This window comes from Atractosteus spatula, chromosome 12, assembly GCF_055471065.1.
Source record: "Atractosteus spatula isolate fAtrSpa1 chromosome 12, fAtrSpa1.hap1, whole genome shotgun sequence".
Classification (NCBI taxonomy): Eukaryota; Metazoa; Chordata; class Actinopteri; order Semionotiformes; family Lepisosteidae; genus Atractosteus; species Atractosteus spatula.
Window position 1 is genome coordinate 30177642 of NC_142717.1, and position 12554 is coordinate 30190195.

Below are 12554 nucleotides of genomic sequence, written 5' to 3' on the forward strand. Positions count from 1 at the left end.
TGTGAGCAAACCATGAAACCTCATTCCTTCTTTAGTCCTGTGGATAATGCTCACAGGTAAGCAATACTATAATTGATTTAAGGAAGGTTTAATAGCTCTGTTCACCTGCGAGTATAAAATATTTCAACAGTTCAATAGGGCTTTTTGTATTTAGTAGTACATTGGACCTGATAGTTTTGAAATAAACTTTCTTTGCAAAGTTTTTTGATCTGTAGTCCTTAGGCCTATCCATTGTAAAAAATAAGGCTGCAAGGCAGGTTCTTTCAGTTCTGGTGCACAGGACTGCAGTGTCTCCCAGTTTTTATTCCGGCCTTGTCTTGATTAGTTAACTGAGCATTTATCTGAACTCGCAACTTTAAAATTAAATCTAGCCTAATAGATTCCAGGCCAAAATCTGCTTTACAGATCATAGTCACTTACTGTACCTTTGTCATCAAAGAGCAGAGAGGGTGGGCTTGTCCAGGAAGAGCAATCAGAAAAACAGACCAACCAGAATGGTCTCTCTTCCATGTAATTTACAGTCTCTCTTACAAACAGGACAACATATCTGACTTCTTCAAGACTTGACTTCTTGTGGCCAAACCCTGAGGTGTAACAGGTGTTAATTAATACTTTTTAACCAAGTAAGCACCAGTTACTCACAAATTGCAAAAAGCACTAGGTGTGAAAAAGGCAACTAACACAAATGAAACTTTTAAACTTTTTTATACTTAGCTGGAGGTTAATTGTTTTGCTGCAGCCCCTTTGAGATTTTCCTATTTTCTGTTCTGGTTTCAACATTTTCTTCAGTGTGTACAGTATATTGCATGAATATGTTAATTAATACAACTGACTACTATAGAAATAGATATAGAAGTGAAGATTAATGTCTTTTTTTTGTTTTGCTTTTTCCAGGCAAAATTCAAAGGTCTGATTTTCTACCATGAAGGATGGCCTTTGTGTATTCATGAAAAGGTTGTGGTGCAGCTAGCTCCGCTCCACAAAGTTAGACTGAAGCAAGGGGACTTCTACTTTCAGATTGTACCACTGGGGAAGCAGTCGGCAAAGCTGGTCATAAAATGCCTTTCAAGCTGTGTCCAGGCTATTGTGGAGATACCTATTCCAGAAACAATGTATGGGAGTGTCTTCACAACTGAATTCCTGCAAAATGTAACTTGCGAAAAGAGCATTTTCCCACTACAAAACTGTTTGCTGACCACGGGCACTGTTGTTTACAGGACACCTTGGAAAAACATTGTCAACCCATTATTTATCTCCACGCCTGAAACCATAATGCAGAACTGCAATGGCAACTCCTTTTGTGATTCACAGATAAGCTGCAGCACAGAGGTCATCAGTTTGACAAGTACTATGGAAAGCCAAGGCTCTCTTGACAGTGTTAATTCAGAAAACCCGGATTCGACGGTGGGAGAAGCAATTTTGCAGGATTGTCAGAGGAATGGAGGGAATAACGAACCAGCAGAACAAGAAACCAAACAGGACTCCAACACATCAACAAATGAAACGGAGACAGATTTAAAAAACACAGATGTGATTTCATTGTTGTTACCCAGCAATGAAAACAATAATGGAAGAGCAGAGCCAGTTAAGGCCTTGAAATGTGATGAGAAAAGTGGCACCAAGTGTCTTTCCTTCACCCCAGATCTGAGCAACTTAGGCACCAGAAGGAAACAGCTCAGGGATTCTATGCATTTCGAAACAAGACGCCTGTTTCGAAAATCCTACATGGAGGCCTTACAAAATCCAATGAATCTTGGATCTAGCACAGAATCAATATCTGAGGAAGCTGCAGAACACCGTAGCAGCTCACTGGCTCAAGATCCCACTGGAAGAATCTCTCAGAACAATGAGTCTGAAAAACACAGCCCAAAACGGGAGCACCTTGTAAAGAGATTCCCTGCTGGTGAACTGTCAAGGGGGGAGACTCATAAACATCACTGTCAAGTTCCCAGACCCCTTACACCACAGGGAGACCCTGCGTTCGGGGAGAACAAACTGGAAGAGAAGCGTTCCAAGTCTCTGGAGAGGACGCACAAAACCTCGCAGGTTAAAGGTCATAGGGCACGGTCATCATCCGGGGGGTCAGCAAGTCAGTCTCCAAAAAAACTTACAAACGGATATGCCCTGAAACTGAGAAAGCTTGATTTTGAGGGAGTGCTTCCCCACATGGAAAAAAGACAGAATGCTGCAAAGGAGGGTTTAGGTAAATATCAGCAAAAACGTTTTTATTTAATCCATTTGCTATGCTGGTTTAGATCACAATTCAAAATGGATGTCTGAGCCATTATAATATGAAATACAAAGCATTAAATGAACTCATGCATGACATTTGACAGCAGTGTTCCTAGGTCGCAGCTTGATCTTCTCATACCTCAGAAACTAAGCATAAAAACATGAGAATGATTTCAAAAGAGAAGATTAATTTGTCCCATCTAGTCTGTTTGTAGTTAAGAACTTATTGATCCAAGGATCTCATTCAGTTGTTTCTTGAGGGAAGCCAGGGCACTGGCTTCAACAACATGGCTGGGTAGCTACCCTTCACTAAGAAGCACCTTTGTTCTGAACATTATCTTCCATGTAGTTTCCACTTGCGTCCACGGGTTCACATTTCTCTGTTCGTTCTGAAGCCTGCTGGGTGGACTTAAATTGAGTTGTCAATGCTGTTGAGGATTTTGAATACTTGGTCGGGTCTCCTCATAAAGAAAGTTGTGACCTGCTGAACGTGTGGTGGCACTCTTCCTTCTAAGGAACAAAAAAGAAACAATTTATCACTGAAAAGTAGAAAGAGGAAACACAGTATTTTGGCTGTTGAATCTTCTTCAAGTCACACCTGACTCCTGGGGATTTCAGCTCCAGTCTCCTAACTAAATTCCCCTATGGAACTGTGCAATCTAGCCTCCGTAAAGATCCTCCTAAATTCAGGTAGTAAAGCACGGTCTTACTTCATCTGTTCTGTGGTGCAGTGGGCTACTGGCTCATGCCTGCCCTCATCACCCAAGTGGGGGATTAACTGGGTCTTCTACAAGAAGATCCTTCCAGATGAAAAGCGCTATATAAATGCAAACAATCATTATTATGTGTTATTTAAAATTTAATTGCTTTCCCTAAGAATAAAGAAAATGGGCTTTCATAACATTACACCCATTTACAGAGAATACAACATCTAAACTGCTGAAAGTGTTACTGCAGGGGTTTCATTTTTTATCATCATAAGTTCCCCAAAAATAAGGTAGAACACATGTAGAGCTAATCCTTCAGAAGTATTTCTTGTTAGGCAAGGTTGCATTAGATCAAATGATATGACCTAAGGGTCACAAATCAAGTTTCATTTTTAGCTCCCATTGTTTTGTGGTTACATAGATTTTTTGGTTGGGTGCCGCTCCACACTACAATTATTACTTAGAGGGTAAGATGGACTACACCAAGGAATTAGTTTTGAAGAAATTATATGATGGCAGAACATGTAATTCCAGAACATTCTTTTTCATGACCCGTGATAAACATGCAACACTTGTGTGGGCTGATGCAGCAGTAGGCACTGTCCTGCCCTGGAAACTATATCTCATGAGAACAGGCGTGGCCTAATTGACTGTCTCCTTTTTCAAAATACTGTTTTGAAAGCCCCAGGTGCTTTCTGTCAGTCAAGGGAGTTTGGAAAATGTCAATAGCCATCCTGCTGCTTTTTTGAGCTCCAGCTTCCGGTAATTGAAAACATGACTATGCGTTATTCAGATGTGTCTTCAGTAGTCCTGCCCAGGAAATATGTATAATTTGGAAGAGGCTTTAAATCTGTTTTCCTTTCCACACAGAACAGAACTGACAGCTTTTCTACCTCAGACCTGACAGCTAAAACACTAAGAAATGGAATGTAAATGGAACATGCAATGTTTTACAATGGTAAAATGCAAATAAGAGGATGACAGGAAACATTTGCTCTGTCTTGAACTTCTGGCTGATAAAAGCTTACTGACCCAAACCCATCTGATCACTTGTTTGAAGGGTGCTTCAACATCAGCTTCAACAATGTAGCTGGGCAGTTTGAAGCCTCTTTTGTTTTCTACATGGATGCTTGGTTCGTTACTTCATTTCTAATTTTGATGGACTCCATTGCTTTGGTTTTGTGATTTTAGGACTTTAAATATGTCTGCCACATAGCCTATCACTTCAGGATTAGGGAGATTCAGCTCTTTTTGTCCTTTTAATGAGATCTTACTGAACATGCATTCTATGATATAAAACTTTATTAAATTACAAACTTTATTAAAGTATTTCTACGAGTTTCCCCTTTCACCTTGTTGATAAACCAACATGTGAATAGAGACTAAAGACACTGTCCTCCTGCCTCATTGTGAGGCTACAGCCTTCTTAAAAGCAAGTCTAGTTCAAGGTAGTTGCGTGCTAATGGTGCACTGAAGGGCTAAGCTCTGCCCCAGGGACTTTGCTCCATTGTTTTGTTACAGATGGGAGATGAAGTACAGCTTTTCCTGCATTTAAAGGTTACCAGTGACATGCTGTACACTGAACAAAGATTTCTGAGACTGTGGACACAAACATGCACAGATGTGGACATATGCCTTTGATCAATCAGATTCTGATTTTTATTTCGCCATGAAAAAAGCTAATCAGAGCTGATCATTTGTAGTTACAGTATAATAACATTTGTGCAGCTAAGTATAGTACAAATTGGAATAGGAAAGCACAATTCTTAACTTAGTATTGTGCAGGCTGCTATTAATGTACATGATGGTTCATGGAAGTATACAAAATGAAAACCTACAGTATAATATTAATCCAATACTGAATTCATTTGTACATACAGTGTATGACGTTATTCAACACAAATTGTAAGACAATACCCATTTTTGCTCATTTTTGCTCCTGAAAAACTGTTTGTGTAGAATACAGAATACACAGAACAAAGAATAGGTATGGTTATGAATAAACCAGAATAAACTATGTTTACTTAGGACAGGAAATGATTTCTGGAAAACAATAGGACTAAGCGGCAAGAGGCTGTCTCTTGTCCAAGGCAGTAACCGGAATAATAAGTTTCCAGAAGTTTTAAGAGCATAGAATCTGCTTTCCCATGTGGCAGAGTTTACAGGAAGCTTTCATAGACTAGTAAAGGGCATTTCGCACAACTGCCTGTTCCCTGATCTTTACACTTAACCCATGCTGAGGAAAAAAAGAACAGAAAAACGTTGGCTGTCATCTGCTTGGTTGACCACCAATAACTGACAGATGAAACCTGCTAGCCTATCCTGTGCTTTCATTTTTTCTGAATGTTTCTGTGTCTTAAGAGGGACTCTTCAGCTTTTTTGTCTCCTGGCTAGCTTCAATGCCTTTCAAAACAACTGATCAGTAGGACATTGTTTTAAAGATGCCATCAAAAGAAAAAAGAAATGTATTCAAATGTCTCACAAAGTTGTGAGCACACGTCCAGTTTTGCAGAAAATGGTTGTCCTAAAAGTTTGAAAAAACACTATAGAAGTAACACCACCTCTTCTGATCACCATCCTCCAAATAACACCTAACTGAGAGAACATCTGAAGGCCAAAGTTAGAAACACAATATTCTTTGAATTATCTTCAGCTGCACCTACATCCTGCAACAGAATAGAGACATATTGACACACTGATGGTACTGATTTTGTCGTATCAGTCAATCAGAACTGAAATCTTCTGTATTGTTAGTCTTTGTTATAACATGTGAACATTACACTAAAAAATGAAGACTAAGCCCGAGGCCTGCTTTTTGCTTGGCGTGAGATCTCATACAAAGCCGATTGTTGAAAAACTGGTGAAAAATTGTTTCAAAATGTTTTTAAACTCATACAGGTACCCAGGTACAGCATGTTGATACTCTCATGATGCCGGTCTTTCAGGAGGATCACAAAGTTCTGTAGAAAAATAAACACACTAGAAACATTTTTTCTATTTGGGATGATTTTTAAGGGTTCTGAAACATGCAGCACTGTACTATATATTGCCATTTTTATTAACAGCCATCCCTGGTATCCTTTCTTACTCCAGAAATGTTTTAAACTTAGCAGTTACAAGTCCATAGCACTCAGTTTCTGGTGTCTGATGATGGGAGACTGTCTCTCTGACGTTAATCGCAGGTGCTTGAAAAACTCTCCACGCTTCAGTGCAGTGGAGTAGCCTGCAGTTGGTGTTTTAGCAGGCAGTACAGTCTCATGTTGACAGACTGGGAGAAACATCCCAGGCACCAAACCAAGCTGAAACATTGAAAGAGAGTGCAAAAGGCTTTTAACTTACATTTAAAAACTCGTCAGGGTATGAACAAGGCAAAGAAAAATTGCAGGCAGGACACTTTTTTTCTGAACTCTTCCCGCAACCTAAAAAAATGAACACAATTCGCATACTTAATCAAAGAAGGCTGAAAATTCCATAAGTGAGACAACAAAAGACCCATTCATTCTTTTAATAACAGCTCACCAGTATTAACCTGAAGCAGGCTATCCTTATTTGAACATAAAGGAAGTGGCTGAATGGAATAGGTGTTAAGAAATATGGAATAGCAATGCAGTGCAAGTCAGTTGACCTAACTACAATAATTTGTACTGTGACTTTCTGGAAATAAAGCTACACTAAGTGACCAATATTATTATGAGCTGAAGAACCTGCTGATATTAAGTGGTGTAATATGAAATCAATCATCAATGAGCATTCTGTTACTTGTTATCCAGGTCTTTCTTCTACTATGAGATTTATTGAAGATGCTTTAAGGGAAGTTAAATTAATCAAGTGATTACATTGGATTTGTCAGATGACACAGACTGTCATAATGCCGAGTATTAAGAAAAACACTGGTCAGGATCTGTAATAGAACATTGCCATGTTTTAAGAAAACGCGAACTATGGCAATCCAAATGAAACATTTGTATAATTAGGTTGCTGGAGTAAGAAATAGAATTAGCTGTTGTGAGTCAAACTCAGTGGTAAGATTCTTTTACACCATTCCTGTTATCACCATGTTTCTTTTAACTATATACGTTAGATTTTAAACTACCTAAACATAAAGAATATTTTTAAAAGAATATGCACAGAGTCATTTTTTATCTCAACCCAAACAATAGTTGCCTTGTGCTACTATTTGAGGGTGTAGTTATTACTCATGCATGTTTTATAAAACAGTAGGAAATGGCTAATCTTCAGTATAACAAATGGTTTAACCTTTGCAGGATGCTAGAGGTGATACGTAGGCACTGAAACTGTACGTAATTACTCAGAATATGCATTGTTGCAGTGTTGAAGTACTCACAGATTCCCAAAAATGGAACCTCATACATACTGTATGTGCGCTTTACATAAGGAGTAAAAGAGAAAAAAAAATAGTAATGAATACTGGCAATGAATACTGGAATCCTGCTTTGCTGCCTGCAAAATCTATTTATTTTTTTCCTTTTTATGCATTTTAGATGTGATTTTATGTTTTATTTGAAAATGTCCTCCTACTTGGAAAGTTTTTGATATATAGGAATGACATTACTGGTGTAATACAGCATAAATGCTGTATAAATACAGCATCATATTTGGACTAAACTTTTCAAGTAATAATATTTTAAAAAGCAGTCTTTTTGTCTTTTCTCATCAGTTCTCCGTGAGAAAGGTGTAGAAGGGGAACTGGAAAGCAACAATCACAATGGTGAAGTCAGCCAGACTGCCAGCATGCCCAGCAGGTCTCCCAAAATTGAATGTGCAAACGTGACTGTGTTATCAGAAGATGGTGCTTCTCATCTACCTAGAGTGGCATCAGAGATCAATCAGGAGCTTCTAGTTTCCGGAGCAGTCATTTTACCAGGTATGTTAAAGCTGTAAATAATACTCCAGTTTCGCCTTGGCTGTAAATTGGATGTAGATTACAGACTACTACAGTCTATAATTTATATATTCCTATTCCACTGTGTCCAGGATTGTTTGACTTGTGTGCTAACTAAACCTGCTCTACCCTTGCAAGTAGGCAAACCTTTTGTAAATTGCATTGGAAAAATTACAGTAGACCTCAAAGGTCTATATCAAGACCTGCATGGTTGAACTCCAGATTATTTCAAGGACGTATTTTATGACTATAGTCCAGTTCTTAATCAGAGTGTGATCTGTTGATTCAGGCCTTCTTAGTTAGCAGAAGACCAGGCTTCTCTTGTGCAGCAACAGATTTCTGGAACCATTAGAGACTCTGGCATCACTTTCAAAATTTGCTAAGACATCCATTTCAGCTGTGTTCTTGTTGCATGCCAATAGTAATAATTATTATTATCTGGGTGTTAGTGGTCCATTGAGACACAATATTGGGAAGGAATAATTAAAGACATGTCTATATTGTTAATTAATGTATTTTTAAGTACATATATGTGTAAAAACCCAAGCCAGCAGCCATATCACCCTGCAACTCACAACTGTCCACCCACTGAAGCTAAGCAGGTGTGAGCCTGGTCAGTACCTGGATGGGAGACCTCCTGGGAAAAACTAAGGTTGCTGCTGGAAGAGGTGTTAGTGGGGCCAGCAGGGGGCGCTCACCCTGCAGTCCAGGTGGGTCCTAATGCCCCAGTATAGTGACGGGACACTATACTGTAAATAAGCACCGTCCTTTGGATGAGATGTAAAACCGAGGTCCTGACTCTCTGTGGTCATTAAAAATCCCAGGGTGTTTCTCAAGAAGAGTAGGGGTGTAACCCCGGCATCCTGGCCAAATTTCCCATGCCTCCTAATAATCACCCTCTATGAATTGGCTACATTACTTTGTTCTCCTCCCCCTCCCCCCCCCAACTCCCACGGCAGGTGGAGCGACGCGCCGGTTGGAGTATTTCTTGGTCGCAGTTAATGGCAACGTCAGCTCAAAGATTTGGTTTAAACCACCAAATGGAGACTGGCGTGCTGACAAGCAGACCCCGCTGATGCGGGATTAACTCTAGGAAAGAGAGAGAGATGTGTAAAAACCCAGACACTCTACTGTGTTGCTGATGCACAGTACAGATGGACAGATAAGATGCAATAAGAGCTGACCTGCCACTAGAGGCCTCCAAAGAGCCTCTAACTCCTGTAAATAGTCTCATTAGGTGTGAATTATGTATAAGATTAGTGGTAAAGGGTTGAGGGTGGCTTAGCGGCACTGTGATTAGCATTGCTGCCTTGCAGTGCTGGGGCCCTTGGTTCAATTGCTAGGGTGCTATCTGTGCGGAGTTTGTATGTCCTCCCCATATTTTTTCAGGTTTGTTCTGGGTGCTCCAGTTTCCTCCCACAGTCCAAGATCATACTGATCAGTTGATTGGCTTCTGGAAAAATTGTCCGTTGGTGTGAGTGCCTGTCTAATAATTGTTGGTCCTGTTCTATCTCAGGAAATAGAGACCGTAATGGGCATGCAGTTATGCAGGTCTGCACACGAACCAGGATTTGGCTTAATGAAAACTGCACAGCCAAAGAACTATTTCGCTTGATAATGTATTACTACATCACTCTGAGGTAAGGGAACTATGTCTTATTTTCAACTGCAATGTACTGACTGATGTTGGATCACCTCTGTCTGCTGAATGTTTGTTTAATTTGTCATGAGACAGTAGATTTCTGATAGCTCATTGAAAGAATTTATGTTCAGTACCGTACATTTTTGCTTTGGTTGTTTTTGTGATTGTAATAAAGTCTCACATTGGAAGCCACCTTGTGAGAACCTCAAAAATTAAGTGAAGAACTGCAAGAAAAAAAGAGTTACTCTGCTAGAACCATTTCATGCAAAATATTATTTGTTTATGCATGATAAATTAAACCATTGGCATTTTTAAAGAACACAACATGCGAGGACATTTCTGGATTTACCAGAAGGCTAGGGTTAGTGTTTAAAGAACCATCCAAGTTTGACTCTACTTATACTTCCAGTTTCATTTGAAATGAGCAAATTGAGAGGGCTTTCACATTAGAATGGGTTTACTTGACACTTTTAATGACACTCGATTTTGGAATACCATTCCGGAAATGTCCAGTGCAAGACAAGCAGCCAAATAAATCAAATAATTAAAGACAAAAAAATTAAAGACAGGAGAAAAGCATCACTCATCCTCTAGTTCTCTTATGGCAAAAATACAGCAATTAAGCTAAAAAGTGTCTAAGTATTGTTGGAATCCTAACCCTAGCTGGGGTTCAATCTGAGGAATTCTGTAATGCATCTCAGAAAGCCCTCCATTTCTAAGATTTGAAAATATCCCTCAAACCACAAAATATGGGCCTTAAAAAAAAATTCACGGATAAGACATTTTGTAAATATGTGCTCTTCAATATTTTACCTTCTTTGGGCTTTTGGGCTATGTTTCATTCAGTTGAAAAATGCTGTAAAATGGTATTTACATGAGCCACGGTACGGTTAGGGTTACAAGGACCATCCAATTTTGACTCCATTTGTACTTCTGGTTCCACTTGAAATAACACAATTGAGGGAGTTTACACACTTTTAATTTGACTCACTTTTGGAATACCATGTGCAGAGCAATAGAAGCAGCCAAATATATCCGAACAAAAAAATTAAACATTTTAGAAATGATCACTTTTCCTAATGCTCCCTTGTGGCAATGAATACAGCAATGAAGCTAAAACGTGTCTAAGTACTGTTGGAATTCTAACCCTAACCCTAGCTGTGGTTTAATCTGAGGAATTCTGTAATCCATCTCAGAAAGCCCTCCATTTCTGAGATTTGAAAATGTCACTCAAACCATAAAATATGGGCCTTAGACATGCAGATCCATGCTAATAACCAATGCTAATGTATTGTCTTCAATATTGTACCTTCTTTAGGGCATTGTGCAAACAGTAGAAAAATGCTGTTAAAACGGTATTTACATGAGTATGCTTACCAGGCCAGGCTAGGGTTAGGGTTAGAAGAACCAACCAATTTTGACTTCATTTATACTTCTGGTTCCATTTGAAATGAGAAAATTGGGAGAGTTGACCCAATAGAATGGGTTTTCTTAACACCATTTAATTTGACTCCATTTGGGAATACCATCCTTGAAATATGCAGTGCAATACAACCGCTAAATACACTATATATCAGAACAAAAAAAATTAAGATGTTAGAAAAGAATTTACTCTTCCTAAAATTCACTTGTGCCCCAAAATGCAGTAATGAAGCTAAACGTATCTAAGTACTGTTGGAGTCGTAACCCTAACCCTTGCTGTGGTTCTATCAAAGGAATTTTGTAATCCATCTCAGAAAGCCCTCCATTTGTTAGATTTCAAAATGTCTCCTAAACCACAAAGTATAGGCCTTAAACATGCAAATTTTCTTTAAGATGAAAAATTCTGTTAAAATGGTATTTACACGTGCATACGTTTATCAGGCCAAGCTAGGTTTAGGGTTACAAGAATCATCCAATTTTGACTCCATTGATTCTTCTGGTTCCATTTAAAATGACAAAATTAAGAGAGGTTACACAATAGAATGGGGTTTTTTTTAAACACTTTTAATTTGACTCACTTTTGGAATACCATGTGCAGAGCAACACAAGCAGCCAAATATACCAGAACAAAAAAATTAAAGACGGAAGAAAAATATTACTCTTCCTATAGTTCTCTTGTGGCAAAAAATACAGCAATGATGCTAAAAAGTATTGTTGGAATCCTAACCCTAACCCTAGCTGGGGTTTAATCTGAGGAATTCTGCAATCTGTCTCAGAAAGCCCTCCATTTCTGAGTTTTGAAAATTTCCCTCAAACCACAAAATATAGGCCTTAAAGATGCAAATCTATGCATAAAACCTTTTGAAAATGTCTCCTCTTCAATATTGTATCTTCCTTAGGCTATTTTTCATTCAGTTGAAATATGCTGTTAAATTGGTATTTGCTGTAGGATGTTGCAGAAGGATTTTTATGGTCTGAAGTTGTTTTTTGAACAATACATGAAGAGCTCATATAGGAATGCTTCCTTTGATAGAAAAATAACTCCAAAATGTGTTCATAATTATACAAAAATATTTACAAGCAACAGGTCTCAGACAGCCCACCATGCCAAAAGACCAGATTCATAGTTCATTGGCTTTTTGCCCTCGTAGGAGTTTCGATCTTTTGAGGTCACTATACCTTGCCTGTTAATACATTGTGTGAGTGTACCTTAAAAGATTGACTTGATTTAATTTAAAGCTCAGTCTTTTAATAATAAAAATTAGAACCTGCATATTTGACACAGCTGTTCAAAGCCTCAAAAGCCACAAGCAAATAAAAGGCGTATTTAAACAATGGAACTGCAGGGAAGTTTGAAAAACCACCTTCTCGTGCTACTTGTTTGCAAACCTGTGCGATCGGTATATGTACGGTCTGGGATCCAATGAAAACTAATGACAATGAAATGCACTTTGCATTGAACTGTCTGTTCATTTTAGAGACACCTCATCAAAATCTAGACACTTTAAAGAATGCAATTGCTTACTGGTAGAAATACTGTTTTTCCTGCAGATTCAACCTCTGACCTTGCTCATTCTTTTTCACACACAACCCTTCTCTCTGCTTCCCTTTAAACATCCCTCTGGCTATGGTTAGTAGCTGGTTGGAT

General features: G+C 38.7%; 1 protein-coding gene across 5 annotated transcripts in view; it reads left to right on the plus strand.

Annotated features, from left to right (window-relative positions):
• The window catches only part of plekhg4b (pleckstrin homology domain containing, family G (with RhoGef domain) member 4B), a 64235-nt gene that overhangs the window by 33355 nt on the left and 18326 nt on the right, over positions 1–12554 (plus strand). For all 5 annotated transcript variants that reach the window (XM_088929612.1, XM_088929608.1, XM_088929610.1 and 2 more), the window contains exons 3-5: positions 895–2203; positions 7618–7824; positions 9359–9482. In XM_088929612.1, the coding sequence (XP_088785738.1) occupies positions 1111–2203; positions 7618–7824; positions 9359–9482 (1424 nt within the window). In that variant the 5' untranslated portion in view covers positions 895–1110. The remainder of the gene's footprint in view (positions 1–894; positions 2204–7617; positions 7825–9358; positions 9483–12554) is intronic.